This window comes from Vidua chalybeata, chromosome 7, assembly GCF_026979565.1.
Source record: "Vidua chalybeata isolate OUT-0048 chromosome 7, bVidCha1 merged haplotype, whole genome shotgun sequence".
NCBI lineage: Eukaryota > Metazoa > Chordata > Aves > Passeriformes > Viduidae > Vidua > Vidua chalybeata.
In genome coordinates this window covers 9,064,283-9,081,313 of record NC_071536.1, presented here as the reverse complement: position 1 = coordinate 9,081,313, position 17,031 = coordinate 9,064,283, and the positions used below count along the sequence as shown (strand labels likewise).

The following is a 17,031-nucleotide window of genomic DNA, read 5'->3' as shown; positions in this document are numbered from 1 at the left end:
TGCTGCAGACTACAGGAATCAAAACCCATTAGCTTGTGATTGACTTCTCTGCAGCCCTCAATAACCTCCCTGTGAACCTCCTGCTGACAACCTTCAGCTGTTCCTTGCCTGTCAATTCATTTTCCTGCCCTGCACGTTGGGGTTAGCACAGTCGTATACACAAAATTCAAGCAATACACAATCTCTCATTATTGAACACCTTGTTTTCACCCTGACAAACAAAAGCAACATCAGTACTGCTTCCCCACGTGACCTGCCAGTTTTCTGGTAGATTTTCCAGCATCAATTTCTCCCTGTAAGAAAGACTGCACAGCAGCCTCCCTCAGAAATTAAACAGGCACCAGGGCATTGCAATTCACCACAAAACATAAAAGTACTAGCAGTGAAAAGATTTTGGGGAGGGTGAGGCCACATTTGAAGTGGATGGAGCTGCCTTTGTTATTTTAAAGTAATAACCTATCCTTATGTGCCAGTGGAAAGCATATTGCCCCCTAAATTCAGAACACTTTTTTTTATATATCTAAAATCACATAGTGGTGATAGTTCTGACATTCTCATTAATAACAATTTAAGTTTCAACCCAAGAAACAAAGTTGTAGTCTTCCAAATAGTTTTACAGTGACTTCATATTTAACTTGCTACCTAGCAGGTCAGAGAGCTTTTGGGCACCCTAATACACTTACTCACGGGGTCTAGGTATGACCACATACCATATTAAAGCAAAGGCAGTATTTGCAGAATACCTTCCTTAAGTCACATGAAAGGTTTTTTTTAGCTCAAAACAATTATTTGTTCAAACCTTCACAAACTTTATGCTATGGAACTACCAAAAGAAACATTATGAACATGCACCAAACAATTTATTCTGCCACAATGTTACCAAAGTTAGGTGTTTTCTTAAGCAATTGTAGAAAGTCAGATGCATGGGGGGAAAAAAACAGGTCTTTATCTTGTAAAATTAAACATTTTTCTGTTTGGAGAGAGAGAAATAATGTTTTTTAACATAGAGCTGTTATGAAAACAACACAGCTGTTGCTCATTCACTTACCCTACTTCTGCCATAGTCTCCAGCAGCTGCAAATCCAGACTCTATCTTAGAACATTCCAATTTTGATTGTTACCCTTGAGTGGGAAGTCCCTTGCAGGGCAGTTAGCAGCACACTGGGATGCCACTAGATTGTCTAAAACTCCACAACCAAATGCACAGTCCAACTTTTTGACAGCTCAGATGTTTCAAGCTACCCTAGAGTGGCATTTGAAGGCCTAAATGCTGCTGCCAGCCCAACGTGCTGTTTCTGAGATCTTACCCACCCCTAGGAGAGCCCAGGAACAGCTCCCTACTCTGCTGTCTGCTGAAGAGTTGTGCTTTTAATGAGTTTCTGCAACAGCTCCTTCTGCTGAGTAGATAAAAAAGATCACCTGAGATTAATTACAGTAATAATTAAGAGCTGACCTTCTGGCAGTTAAGCCAGATACCTTGCCTTCCTAATGGCCCACAGGTGCAGCATGATGCTGTAGTTCTTCAGGACAAGTTACTCCTCACCTCTTTAGAGATGTGCAATTTGCACATAAATCACAGCCTCAAAACCCAAACCACTATCATTTTCAGGACTCAGTGATTTTTCAGAAGTAGAAAAACATTTATTTCCATGTTCAAGGGACAGCAGACTTGTTTTCTCTAGTATTAATGACTTCTGCCCTTGCAAACAAAAATATAAATCTAGATGTTAGTGATAGCCACAAGAGGCAAAACTTACCCACTCTAGATTTAATTATTTTATAGCACAAATTAGGAAAAGATCCTAGAATTGAAACAATACTGGTAACCCCACTTCCCAGCAGAGATGCCTGGTGCCCTGGGCATGGTGAGGAAGAAGAACAGCAGGTGACCTGGCCACACACTGCCTATCTCCATGGGGCCTCACATGAACATCTAAAAACCTTCTAAGTATCCAGCACCAGAGCACTATGTGGATTTTGGGATGGCAAACAGCCACTAGCACAAGCCACAAGCCCAGCAGTCACTCCTTCCTCCTCCCTGTCCATCACTTGCCTCAAAAACTGGTGTAGGAATAGGTATTTCCAAAAGCAGCCAGCCTGGTGAGACAGACTCCAGGCTTTGCTATTCAGAACAGTTCAGCCTTGGTTTAAGCAGCTATTTTGTTGTTTGTTCAGCTCTTTTCCCCCATATCTTGGCACCTCATTGAAATGAGCTTTACTAGGCACTTACATAGCAGAGCTGTAAAGAAACCAGCTGGTTAATTTAAAAGAGTGCAGTCCTTATAGCTTTCCCCTCCGGGAATTTCTTGAAGCACACACACAAAAAAAATTTATATTGTAACACTTTTTCTACCACATCATGAGTTTTACTTCCAAATCCATACTCTGAGGGGAAAAAAAGTCTCACTATCACTCTGCATTTTGCAGGGGCAAAAGGAGATGCTAAATAAAGACTAAAAAACCACGTAAGAGCAGGAGTATGGTCTCACCTCCCATCCAAAGCCACGAAGAAATTACTGTCTCTGCCAAGAGTACATTTTGTCACTAAAATAGTTGCTACTGCAGGCCAGCATTAGCCCAGATCTAGCACATATCAATAGTGAACACCTGACATTCAGCTGGACAGGCTGAGGCTGCAGCCCCCTGCAAGGGACAGTGACAGGCAGTGCCAAGAAACTTTTATGACAAGGGACAAGGTTTGGATAGGGCAAGGCAGGGAGCTGATACAGGAGAGAAGGAACAGACAGACAGGCAGGGTCCTGAAAGCCCTTGGAAGTGGCAGAGTAACAAAAAGCTGAACCACTGGAGCCACAGGAGTTCAGACAAGGCACAGAGCAAGGCTGGAGGCAAAGGAAGGCAAAAATAATCTATAAACCTATTTCAGAAAGGAAAGCAAGAAGAATTTGAAGGGAGAAAGGGGAGTATTGCCCTGTGGGAACAATGCATGTGTACTCATACAGCTATTTTAGTGTCGCCTTTTAGTAGGAGCAGATATTGTTGTTTGTTGGACAACAAATCCTTCCAAGGCCACGAAGCCAACCAAGAAATCCTTACCCAACCCTCAGTCCCAGAAACTATCCATTAAAAAGCTACTCAGCAGTTCTCCTTCGGTGTTCTGCACCCCACTGCCCAGTGACATTCCAAAGAAATCCAGCTCCACACAGGGCCAACCCGTCAGATGCCAGAGACACAGAGCTACCCCAGCAAGTCTGCAGAGTATTTAAGAAGCAGTTTGCTAAATTATACAAAGGGAATAATTTGCAATGTAATGGTGTGTTTGAATTCTGAATATCTGATTTCCTGTTCAACAAATAACCTAAACACTCCCAACCAAATGAAATGTAGACAAGACTTAAAATGTTTGAAGAAAAGCACTCATCCAGAAAATTAAGGTCAACACGGAACAGATGGTGCCTCTGAAAAATGTGGCTTCAACATTTATCTTTATGTAAAATAAAAATCTTTTAAAAACCTCCGGCTGTTTGGTGACAGTCCTACTTGAAATATTGGACCTTGCACTCCATGGATAATAAAGAAGCACTAAAAAATGGCTTCAAAATACTAAATCTAAATAAAGTTCTCTCAACTAGCGTGCAATAAGATTTCTGTGGGCACGTAAATACATATCAATAAAATATAGATTCAAGCGCTTCTGTAACTGCCATAAATATTGCAACTGCTCTGCCCATTTCCATAAATATGACCCACGACTCCCAAGTGAGAAGCTTTTTCATTTGCAGCAGTCAGGGAAAAAAACAGTCCTTTCTTCTTTATCAAAGTCTTTTGAAAGGCTGAATTTGAAGCCCAGCACATGGGGAGCTGTGAACAACTTGTTACAGCGATGCATGAAACGCCTTCGCCAGCCTCAGAGGATTCCATCAATGGGATTGCAGGAAGATCATGGTTATTCTTGAGGGCAGGCAATGTCACACCCGGCTGGGGAAGGAAACAGGGGCTCTAATTGGGCAGGCCTGTAAATTACTTTGGTAATACAGAAAGCAGCTGCAACAAGCAGAAATAATGAGACAGACCTGCCAAACACCCGAGGAGTAGTAACATGTTAAGGGACAAACGAGAAGAGGTCGAGCACTGGTGGGAGCAGCAGTGCAAGTGCCCACAGGGCAAGGTAACCACAGGCAGGGGAAGGCTCAGCAGGACACCAGGGGAGCGCCTCCACTGGGAAGGTTTTCTCAGGACAGGTAAAAGAGAAGGCAGTCAAAGAAACCACAGAGCTGCACAGCAGGCAGCTCTCAAGTTTACAAGAAAGAAACAAACAAAAAAACCCAAAGCCCTCATATCCTGAGTGAACCAAATATTTCTGGGAGATGAGGTAACCTGTGGTACCTGAAAATACTGTCCTGTGGAGATCTCCTCCTGTGCATCACCCTGCTGACAGCTGGGACCCTCTGACAGGCTGTTACTGCTGATCACAGGCTGCACACAACACCTGAAGCTAATCCCTTAAGCTAATTCCTCAGGGGCCACCCGTGTGCCTGGACTGAAGAAGCCTCATCAGTTTTGGCCATCAAAGCAGCCACAGCCATAGAAGGAGCCATTCGTTCATACCACCCAAACTAAATCACAATTAGCCCAGTGACAACAGGCTGCTGGAGCACATCCCCAAAACCACAAGGTAATTACAGATCTACTATCAGTTCTTGTTTCCCAGTCACCAGGCATCCAAAAGAACAACCATGATCAATGCACCTCTTTTTTCCAGCGCAGCTTCCAGACATTTACATCTACTATAAAGACCCAGATTTTTGCAACTGTTGCCTTCAGGTCCAGCACTGATGAAGTTGCACAGTGAGCTTCTGCAAATCCACCTGGCTAAAAAGACTACAGGAAGCTAATTGCAGCAATTTTCCTGAGCTGACATATCCTTCTAATTGGCTTCATGTACTGACTTACTGATATTTTGGGTCCCACTTCCTCTAGAAATTATCTCTGATTCCCCATACTACTGGGGAAAATAAGCTTAGCAACAACATTTAGACTCACTGTCCCTAGCAATGGGCCCTGCCATCAGTAAAGCACAGCCAAAATGAAACCAGACTGGGCATTCCAGGGAAACACTTGCAAGAATGGCGTTTGCACAGAAGTTTCTTGCTTCAAGGTCATCCCAACCCACATCACAGACAGCTCTGATAAGCAACAGCACAACAGCTCACCAGAGACTTAAAAATAGTAGAGAGTTTATGAAGTTCTCGTTCTCTCCCTACCTAAGGTTTTTTAAAACTAAAATAGATATTTTATTTTCTTCTAAAAGAAGGTTGTGTTGATTTTGTTGGTCCTATTGCATAGCCAAGTGCTGCTGCTGCTGCACATAGAAACATCTATCTCCATCAGGCCTCAACTCACTATTTCTAAAAATAAAGTAAGTAATAATAAATAATTTGTTCCTCCAGCACCTGGTGTTTAAACTTATTTCTTGGCAACTTCTGTTCTCAGCATTTAAACATTTTTCATATTCACCTTAAGTCTGGCAGCACTATTGATTATCCTTCTCTGCCTCACTAATAATTTGGTTGATGGCATGCAGGTGGGTCTCTCATAATTAAAAAACCCATTTGCAAAGTTTGCATTAGGTGATCTGAAAAAATAGAGCACTCCTTTCAAAGGTTAAATAAGTAAGCCGCAGAGCTCCATGAAAATATTGCATAATTTAGGGATAAAAATAGTTTTGCTTTATTCAAGCTAGGCTGGATAGGTAGATTTTTACCGCAATCAGCCTAAACCTCATCTCTCCAAGTTACATGCTCAAGTTGATTATAGAAAATTAAATTTAGTATTAATCAAGCTAGGAAGAAGGAAATTACAAAAATTAAGCTAATGCATAAATCATAGAAAAGAATGGTGGAGCCAGCTAGAGATCATTTAATGCATCTTCATCTTGTCCCACACCAGAACCAACTCCCCCCCCTCCCCAAGCCACTCTGACAGTTATTATCCAATCCTTTCAAAAATTTACCCACAACACAGGTACCAGAAGCCACCAGTCAGAGCCCTGAAGAGCCCCACCAGCCCTTCTGCTCCAGGCCTTGCCTTTGGGGTATCCCCCATCCCTGCCCCAGCTGGCAGGGCCCAGGAAAGCAGCTCCTCCCAGTTTCACTGACAGGTCACTTGCAGTTTTGGGCACAGAACTGCAGCACTTGGCACCACTGGAAGAAAAAAGAGCAAACCCAAAAGGGCAAGTCCAATTACCTCACTACAAAGGATCCAGGCTTAGAAATATATATTTGTAAAAGTTTTCTGATTTAGGAAGAACTCTACATTGGCTGTGGCTTTCATCTTCTCCACACCATCCACACCATAAATGACGAATTTAGTATCTGACAGATCTGCACTACCACTTTATTCCAGTTTTACAGATGAGAAACTACTGCCTGCATAGGACCTGATCCAAATTATCCTTGAAGTTAGTGGGATCTCCGAGTGAGCCCCATGGGACATAGGGTGGACAAGCATGGTTCCATATTTCCCAAATTGCTGTCCAGTACTTTGCAAAACCACTTTATCCTCTGGACACAAACCCAAAGAAAGCTTGGTAGAGGGTTCTGCTGACACACTACAACCAACATACAACTACACCTCCATGGAGTCACAGCTGGTGGTGTATGAAGCCAATTTTGTCTTTTATATGCAAATTTATTAAACATGGAGCAGCCAATCAGCCCTACAATCCACTCTACACAGCCAAAACCATGCAATTTAAACTTGTATAATAAGGAAATATTTAGCTCTGATGATACATTTAGAGAACAAGAGTTTTCTTCTCTGAGCTACAACCTGTTTTCTACCTTCCCTAATCTTACTTGCTAGGACATGTACAAATCCAGACGGTCTTTATCAGCTGGGGGTGTGGGAGGGCAGTTTCAGATGAAGCTCTTACAACTGCATGGTTTTCTTTATGAGAAAAAAAAAAAACATCAGCAACTTAGAGAAATTAAAAACCTAAATGAAGTCCTTAAGAGTTGTCCTTAGTCACTTCCAAACCTTTTTCCTAATCCCTATGAACTCCAGTAGTTTAATCAGCAGCTTGTTTAGGATTAATCATCTCATCCCAGTTACGCACACACACACACACCCTCCCAGTGTCCATCACAGAATAAATTAAAAAGCAGAATCCCCATAAAGAGCCATAACAATTTCACATTCTCTGGAAGCAAGAATAAAGGACTCAGTAAGACAAAGGCAGAAGACAGAAAGAGCATCTCTTAATGAATTCCTGGGGCCCCTGTGCTCCTCAGCAGCAGGGCCAGGCTCACCCTGCAGCACTGCACAGTCAGGGGCAGACCTGGCTGGGGCACAGCTGGCAGGAGCTCCACTGCAGTCATTAACGGAGCTCAGCACGTCCGGGCTGGGCAGCCACAGCCCTGCAGCCTCCCCAGGAGCATGCAATTCCCCAGATTAACTGACTGCAGCTCCAGAGCCAGCTGCCAGCAAGGGCTGCAGGGAGACTGCAAGGCAGCTCCCGGGATGCCGTGGGAAAGCACTGCTGGACACCACACACACAGTGCAAATAACTGCTTGGCTCAGGGCTTAAGGACAAAGAGCATGTTTGACTGGGCACATCTACAAGCATTAGAGAGGTAAGGGAACAACCTGGCAGGTGAAAACACATGGGCCATGAAGGAGCCCAGGAGACTTCCCCAGAAACACTCCAAACCCCATTGCTTTTACTAATTCCTAGTCCTATACAAGCACTTCAGGAGTTTCCTAAGAAAACTGCCTTACAGTGGGGAAAAGATCCCTTGTTTTAGGAGTATGTACATGAGCTGCAAAAGATGGCCATAGCAGCCAGGTCACTATGAAACACAAGGTTCAATGTCTATGAAAAACATAAGGGGTTTCAGGGAACAGCACCTGTCTCCTGAACACTCCCTTGGCCAGAGAACATGGTGGACAGCCCTGCAGTGCTGCTAAGGGGGTTGGCTGTGCAGACACTGCACTGAGGTAGAAAAGGTGTTTTGCACCACCCATCGTGGCTTTGCAGAAGCAGCACTCACTGCAGACACCCTTCCTGGGATTTGTGATGCTAAAGATCAGCATTATTTGGAGAGCACAGGACTGCAACCTGCCAGTTTCAAGTTAAGGCCAAAACTAAATAAACAAGTTGTAAAGGCAGATTACATTCCAGGTACTGCTTTTTGGTCTAGTATTTATATTTGTTTTTATAGCACCTTCCCATTTTCACTGTGGACATGGAGTGAGTGACTTTCCCCTGTATCCAAAGTTATGACAGTATTTCACTGTACAGGACTGCTTTGCCACTTTCAAATCAAGGTGATTCATGCAAAGGATGGACAGAAAAAACAGACGGCAGCAGAAATACAGTAAGAACTCTTTCCACTGCCACTCTGCCATCAGTCCTTGTGCTGGGCAGGTAGGAGAGGGGGAGTTGTTGTCAGGTGATGAGAACAGGGCATCTTGTGATTCGAGTGTATGGGGACTACTCAGCAGCACTTCAGCACTGTGCAGTTTGTGTCTGGGTACATGGACACTTTTCCTTTGGAAATCTGTATTATCCAGAATGAGACTACCCTCAGTGCAGCCTAACCATTAACAGGAAGACATCTATAAAGAGACTCCTTGACCTCATCACTGAGCACCGAGGAACTGCCTTAGCATGTTACAGTAATTCACAACTGCTTGTTTGCACAGAGATGTGTGTCTGTGAACCGAGGTGATAGGTTCCCAACAGCTGTAAGGCTCCCAGATTCCTCTGCAAGCTGAGAGCTCACTATCTCGACACTGATACCTCTGAGGGAAACAACTTTGTCACAGGTTCAGTGGAAGATCAGAGGACCTTGAAAAATTATATTTAAGTCCATGTCCATTTCAGGGCACAGATTTCCCCTGCAAAGAAGTAAAAATTTATTAATAAACTGCAATAGTTTAATGTAAGAAACAGGAAAGTAGGAATGTTACTAACCTTGAGAATGTGAAGACCAGTCTCTTGCTTTTTTCCTCCCAACTGCACATCAGTCATCCACTTCACTGCAGGGTTTTATTCTTATGCCTCTTATTAGCATTAATCATATCACTTTTTACTTGGCATTTGTGAACAAGTATTCTGTTTATTAGCTTAATAAAAGCTCAGATGCATAGAGCTACAAACATCAGGCACCTCAGCACGCACTAACACAGGATTGCCCTTGATTTTAACTTCTTTATGCCACAGAGAAGACCACCAGTGTGCACTTGAAATCCACACTGGAGATAGTCCAATGAACACAAAGACCCCACCATGCCATCACCTGCACTGTTCACTTTGCTAACTTTACAGCTACTACTGACGGGGCAGCATGGCTCTCACACCATACTTACATCTCATGTACCTCTGGAACACATCACAGATAGTTCCTGGGTTTAGAAGTCCTCTGGGCTTCCTTCTCACAAGCATGTCATATGTCTTAGAGCAACACTGCAGAAGAAGGTTGTCCATGCATCTAGACTATACATCACATTTATTTAAACAAATAAGCAATTTAAAGTCCCTGAGTTACATGTCACCTCCTTACACCATTTCCCCAGAAATGCCTGCTTTCTGCTTCACCAATGACCAGTATATTCTTCCACAGCAGCATGCAGAGGGGATCTCCTGAGGCATGCCACCCTCTTGTGTCCAGAACAAGTTTCTCTAGTTCCACCTGGAAGTACCAGGAAAGCACTTTATCAGAGTACAGATATACAGCCCTCAGGTGTCTCGGCATACAGGTCTCTCTCAACCACCCTTCAGCACTTTGTTGTTGCTGATGCTTGCATTTCAAAGTTCAGTATTTCACACCAAGCAGGGAACTTGCACCAATTAGAAACAATTTTCAACATATCATGATAGAGTACCAAAAGCAAAAAGTATCAAATGTAAACAACTTGTAAACATTAGTAACACATTGGTAGATTCGAATAACGTGAATGACCAGAGACAACTCACAATTCAGAAACAGCCTTTTGTCATGAAGTCTTTATGGCTTGACAGAAAGAAAGTTAGATTTGTTTTTGATGTGGTTAGTGCAATTTTTTTTTTATTTGAGAGGTCAGTTAAGAAGAGTTAAACAGATGAATCCAGTATGACACCTCAGTTTCCGAGTTGCTTTTGAACCTGATCTGAAATATGGCACTGGACTCTCATCTAGAGTCAAGGCATTTGTGATCTCAGAAATAAAACCAGCTATTTGCCTCCCAGGATATGGAGAAGGCTCTTCAAGGGATAATTCATGTTTCATATAAAACAGAGGAAGGAAAGCTTAACAGCATCACAAGTGCAGTTGTGTGCTTGGCCAGTACCTCTGCAATCCACATATACAGCTTCATCTAATACATAATTTATTTGGAAAAGTGAATGAAGGAAGGAGGAGTAGGCAGACTCATTGAAGTAATTGGGTAATGCAGCATTTGAGAACAGTCCACTCCTGGAAATTCAGGCTCCTGCAAAGTAACCTTGGGTTTTGACAAAAGGAAAGGCTACAAAATGCATATTTCCCAACACTGTCTGAATTTAGATCCTCCTATTCTGCTATCTCATGCAAAGCAAGAACAAATATCCATGCTTCTATCCAAAGCAAAAATCATTGTCACTTTCCTTGACAGTGATAATGGTGTTTAGACAGAATTTTTCAAGTAGTGTATACCTTTCTGGAATCAGAATCAAGCTTCACGACACTCACCACATCTTCAGCTTTGATTCAAGCTATCCATTCCCTGATTCCAGAGACACCACTAGGTCTGGCACCACCATTTCCTTACACTTATTGCTTCACAAGCTGTATTAATTCCCAGGACACCTAGCTCACCAGACTGCTTTTGCTCTTCCCTTCATTTCTCTTCCCACAAAAAGAGCTCCCATTATCCCTAACGGAAGTCAACACACGCGTACACAGGACAGAGTAGACCTATTAAGGCTACATGGCTGACCAACAAAAATACATGTATGTAACTGAAATTTTCTTCTGTTCAGCAAAGGGCACTGAGTTTTAATTGAGACATTTTCACCTGTGACCCTTACTTCCTCATATCTACCTTCTCCCCCTACCCCCTTTATGTATGGGGAAGACTCACTGTGCTTCCCTGATGCAAAACAAGAACTAGATCACATCAAGTTTGCTCCATACACCAAAAAAGTTAAAAAAAAAAAAAAAAAAAAAAAACCAAAGGAAAACTGGTTCACAGTTAACTATAAATAAAAGTGCAGTAAGTGTTCAAGTAGAGTGTAGAGTTTAAGCAAGCTGTACACACACATTTGGCATAGTCATCTTTTAAAGGCCCTGCGTGGGTCCCTCCCGTTACTGACAGCAGGAGGAAGAGGCTGAACACTATTAGCTGCTGCTGGATTTACAGGTCCTCGTCCATTGCCTCTCCCACTACCTGCATAAATGTGGCCGTGGTTATATGTGAATGGAAATCCACTTGCTTCAGGTCCAGTTTGTAAACCATTTCCTAAAAAGACAGAAAAAACGTTATCACGAGTTCCATGGGTTGAAATCACTGATTCCTTACATAAGTTTACCAACAGGGAATACGTGGAGTTTGCAGTAAACACCAAACCCTGAAGACCAGAAGGAAAAGCCTCCCTGGCACTGCAAAACCCCAAATCACAGCTTACCCTTCCTTTCCCAAACTACCTTCCCTCCATCCCTTTCTCAACTAAAGCAAGAAGGGTCATGATAACAGCTGTATAATACCAGCTACTGAGTATGGGCATTGTGTAGGCAGGCTGGAACTAAGGTTCCCTCTCAGTTTACACCTGCTCAAAGCCTTGAAGCATTTTCATATTTAAGATTCTATGTTTAAATACAGCACAAAATGATCTGGGTAAGTCAAATATTGAAATTCAGATTACCACCACATCTGCTTTTGTGAGCTAACCAGGCAGGAAAGCCATGGTGTCTAGCAAGACTGAAGTAATTTTTAAAGCAAATGGCTCAGGAAGTTTAAAAAAAGCAGAATTTCAAGTGCAGCAAAAACTTTTCAAAAGCATCACAACAATTTAAGATTAGTCAAGACCTCTTATGTGATATAAGCAACCCAGATATTCTAATCTCCTCCTCTCTCGTACAGAAGAAATCCTAAAAACAGTTTCAGAAAATGTTCATGCTTACATGCTTGAGGTTCTGGCCCCAGTCTGAATGACTTTTTAGAGCCTAGTACATTTTATCCCAAGAATGGAGAACCCTTGAAATAAATTTCTATTCCCATTAAGTGTTTCTCATTTTTTCATTTCTACAAACTGAAAAGAACTTACCCAGTGGCCCAAAAGTACAAGTACCCATACCACTTGATGCAGAAATATTATTCTGTTCACCCTGTGCCTTTAGAGAAAAGTTAAAAAAAAAAAAAAAAATAGACATGGATCAGAGAAAGAAAATTCCTATTTTTACAGAAAGGGGCTGATTCTTTCCCCTCTGTGTTCTTACAGTGGCTCCACATGGAATTTATCTGCTACTTCAATTATTGGCTCATTTTTAGCTATATATCACTGAGTCCCTTTTTCCAGAAGAGTCACATCTGATCATAGCCTAGTGTGAAATATTCAGAACAAAGAGCACTTTAGGCCAGAAGCCTCAGACAAGTTTAACATACCAGTTTGTTCTGCCCGACGTGTTCTGAGTTGGGTTCGCTGTAGTTTGGCACTTCTGAGTACACCATGCAGAACCTGGGAAGAAATTAGGATTATTAGAAAGTTCTAAAGCCATTTTTTAACAGAGTTCTCAGCTCCACAATTCACAGAGCATATATTCTTGACACATCCCATCAGATAGAAGTAATTACTCCAGACCCCACTGTTCAGAAAATATCTGTAGGTATTAAAAGGCTCTTTGATCCCTTTATAGGCTTGTGGTGAGGCTGCCACATCTTCCTGATGAGGGCATTTCAATCAAGCAGAGGCAAGGATTCATTTAATCAGGGAGGTAAACTGGCCTAAGTAAAACAAAAAGTGATGAAAGGGCTCCCTTTGTCTCTCTTCCAGCTGCATAATCTTGTCCAGCACCCACTCACAAGGTCACCTGAGGCACTGAGTCACCCAGCCTGCTCCCAGACAGGGACTGCATTACACCTCTAGAGAAAACTCACTCCCACACACTCCCATACTGTGCAGTGCCCCATTAACAATAATAGCACAGGGGAGCCCAAAACAGGCAATGAAATTCAAAGCATCCTTTTCCATTTAAGGGGACTGTGGCAGAATAGGCTCATCAACTCACAACATGGAAATTATGGCAGAGAAGAAGAAAGATCTGGATCATTACACTGCTTAGAATGGTTAAACTCAAGTGGAGCTCCCACCTGCTGCTGAGAGGTACAACTCAGATAAGGACTCTCATCACTCCAGCCTGCTGGAGAGTAAGTCAGCTGGGTGACTTCGGAGGTAATGGATTTTGTACAAGACAATCTGTAGATTTTTTTTTGTGTAAATCCATCTGAACACTGGGCGTTTCTGAACCATAAAGGAGGATATGTAGCAACCCCAGAGCCCCACTTCCCTGATGACTGCAAGGTTTCCCACAGCACTTTGTGCAACAGTGGAAGTACTCTTCTGGTTAGAAAATGTTGCTAGTTTTTTCTATTGCTCAAGTATGTTAGTCATGTTTGTCCTTAGGCAGGAGCTGTTGCCCCAGTCTGTGGGCAGTTTAAAGCAGGTTTAATGAGGCTTGCTTCTGCTTGGATATGATTCACTGGAGTGACCTTGCTCTTCCTTCTCTGCATTGCCTGTCCCTCAAGGATGACACACATACAAAAGGCTTCCACCAAAATGAAGTGGTTAATCAAGATAAGGCCTAGGTAAGCAAAGCAAATTGTCATTTTTACAGTTCCTCCTCCTAGACCTGTGCCAATGAAGGAGGCTGGTTTTCCTCAAAGTACCTACAGTCCAGACAGGGTCAGAGCTCATTATACCCACAACCAACTGAGAACACACTTTTGCTGCCCTGAATTCCACTTCCTAAGAGCTACCAGGTCTCATACTTACCATGGCACTCTGCTGAGAGGTATGAACACACAATACTTACTCCCCAATTTTATGCAGCTCCCCTCCTCGTCCCGTGTAAAGTGTCAGGCATCCTTTCCACAGAGATGCGTACCTGGCCAGAGAAAGGAGAAGTGAAGCAGTTTCTTAGTGAATGAGCTTACAGAGGAAGTGGAAGAATGCTATCTTCCAGGAAGTTAACAAGTATTACACGCCAGCATGGACTAAAAAAATTCCCAGGTTCCTCAATGTCACCGACACCAATGGTTTACAGATCCCCATGTACTACTTCTAGCAAAAGGTACCGGAAACTCAGCAGACTCCTTTGACAATTCCAGGAAAGCAGCCAATTATTTTGAGATTGGATGCTCTTTTGTTGACTGGAACAACCCTTATGACTTGTCCTGCAGAGAAAAGGCATTTTGCCAAAAGCAGTATCTGTGTTATATTTGGTGACAACTCTCAGTTCTGCTTTCAGCAGGAGCCAGGAAGAATCACCTTTGCTTGCTGGAGAACAGCTACTGCTACTGAATGTGTATGTTCAAAAGTGCTTCCATTCTTAATATAGGTCCTTACCAGACTGGGTTTTTCAAAGGCACAAGTTTGGCCATCAAACTCCAAGTGATGTATAGAAACACACTGAAATTGGTTTTTGAATGCAGGAACATTCCCTTACAAAGACAGGGTGAGTGCACTCTGTTCTTTATGGTGGCACTTGACTTCAAGCACAGAAATCTGAGCCATACAAAACTTTCTGTGTAATTGTTCCCTTCAGTGAGGAGCATCACATATGTGTAGAGAATGAGGAAAATGCAGACCAGAAACACAGGCACAGTGTAAGGGAGTTAAAAAGAATATAGGTGTCTTCTAGCACAGGAACAGGCAGCCTCAGCAACTGCACTCACAGGAGTCACCACTCTGGAAAAGTCACCACTTCCTTACGCTCCGGGTGTATCTCTGGAACAGAGATAACAAACCTTCCTCTTGCCCTCTGCCTTATCTGCTGAGACTGGGAGACATCCGGCCAAAGGCAGGGCCCTGAAGAGGCACCAGGGAGGAGTCAGGCTGGCAGGAGAGGACAGCACTGCCAGTGCAGTGATAACCTTCTTTGTACTTCAGCAGGAAAGCACAGGCACTGTAACTGCAGATACTATCTCGGGAGCTTTCCATCCAGAACAAGGATTAGTGTTCTTCACCTCATAGATTCACTTTTAAGATTCCCTCACTGCTTAACCTTTAATAACCAGCTAGTCAGGCAGTCTTGTGGCAGAAAACAAAGGGAAAGAGCTACCAAATAATAAACGTAAGTCAAATGTACATTTACTGGAAAAAGACCCAGCAAACCACGTGACTAACAACCCCCAGCACAAAGTTATTCCACGTATGCAAGCATTGGTTTTTATCTCAAAAAGTGCTGGCCATAAAGCACTAAACTCCAGCACTAATTTCAAATTTAGAAATATTAAGTAGAACAGCTTCCTCTAACTGGGTTCACCACCCAGTGACGAAAGCAAGCAACAGTGTCTGCTTTTGCAGAGGAATGCATCTGCAGCTTGAAATTCAGCAAGGGGCAAAAAAAAGGCATGTTTACTGATGGTTCCTGTGTAAGCTTTTCTGCTTGCATCAGAGGGCATCCTGCACTATGAAGCCAGATTGGCCTACAGAGCTGAAATTTACCTGCCTTGTAATGGCAACATCACACACTCAATTCTATTTAAATATAAAACTGTGTTTGGAGAACCCTGTATGCCAGCATGAGGCCAGTTTTCTGAAGATGAGAGCCAAAGCAGAATGGATTTAGCTTTTGCCATTTCACTCCCTCCGCAGTCCTAAGGGAGCATGTAATTCATGTGAACGAAGGCATGACTTTGCCACCCACCAGAATCTGTGATGTCACCTCATAAATTTAATACATACAAGCCAAGCTCGGTTTTTTACATTAAACAATGCCATGACTCGTTGCACAGAAACACCAGAGCAGTTACAGTAAGCCAGTCACAGAAGGGAGTACAGTAATGCAGCTGAACAGTATTGCTCTTAATTTGTTTCAATGTCATTTACACACGGGGCTTTGTGCTGGCCCCGAGCTCTGGTTTAGTTCCACCCATCCCTGCGCTCCACGTGCTCTCCACGCAAGCAGCCTTCCCCAGAACCACCTCTGCTGAGGAGTCAGCTCATTTCGTGTAAAAGGACATTCGCATAGGAGGAAGCAGCTGTAGTTTTGGTGGCAAGGGTCATGCAATTTCAGTCCAGAACTGAGAATTACACTCAAATGAACAACTTAAGAGCAGCCCAGTTAGCAGCCCGAGTTGCCTTTCACCTACTTTTTCATAAAAACAAATTAACAGGACCTTACACACACTGCAGATCCTGGAGTGCTGTAGGTCAAAGGATCGGTGTAATGGATTGCTAAAAGTGCAACCTAACTGGCATGAAGAACTCAAATGAAACTTACTATGACTTAGTGACAATTTAAGTGACACTGAAAAGGATTTTCAGATTGCCTGTAACATTCTCACAACAACTTTGGGGGTTGGGTTTCTTTCTTTTTTTAATTAAATTACCTCTGAGTAATTATTTGAACCTCAACAAATTAACACATTCTACAGTGTAGCCCTAGAATTAATTTTTATAGTGAAACTGAAAAGGTTCTCCTCTGCCTGTCACTTTTGTTACATCATTCTAATGAAAAGCAACTTTTCTGTGTGATATGTAATCATCCTCACCTTTCATTAGGGAGCTGACTACGAGAGTAAAGAATTAGCTGTGAAAATAAGAACATGCTTTGGGACTTCCCCTGCTTGATTTACAGGCCAGGACTGACTGTTGCATTCCCCCCCTGCCCCAGAAGTATTTTCCGAGGAAGCTTTTTAAAGCCAACACAAATCTCTTCACCACCACCTCCTCATTACAAACCCACGCCCCTCCTTGCCTGTACACTCACGCTAGGCATGTTCTGGCCTGGGAAAGGTGGGTTTAATTTGGCAAGTGACCTTAGGGCGCCGGCTCGGTTACAGGGAGCGGGTCGGAGGCGGCGGCCGTGTCCCCCGCGGCCCTGGAGGGGC

General features: G+C 43.1%; 1 protein-coding gene across 3 annotated transcripts in view; it reads right to left on the bottom strand.

The window, feature by feature from the left end:
* The window catches only part of NABP1 (nucleic acid binding protein 1), a 93,674-nt gene that overhangs the window by 76,027 nt on the left and 616 nt on the right, over positions 1 to 17,031 (bottom strand). The window contains exons 3-7 of one of the 3 annotated variants that reach the window (XM_053948473.1): positions 14,010 to 14,081; positions 12,583 to 12,655; positions 12,245 to 12,311; positions 11,368 to 11,439; positions 9,454 to 9,653 (exon numbers count right to left, since the gene is read on the bottom strand). In XM_053948473.1, the coding sequence (XP_053804448.1) occupies positions 9,556 to 9,653; positions 11,368 to 11,439; positions 12,245 to 12,311; positions 12,583 to 12,655; positions 14,010 to 14,081 (382 nt within the window). In that variant the 3' untranslated portion in view covers positions 9,454 to 9,555. Of the gene's footprint in view, positions 1 to 9,453; positions 9,654 to 10,306; positions 11,440 to 12,244; positions 12,312 to 12,582; positions 12,656 to 14,009; positions 14,082 to 17,031 lie in introns of those variants that run through there. The other 2 variants (XM_053948474.1, XM_053948472.1) reach the window with 2 other exon arrangements.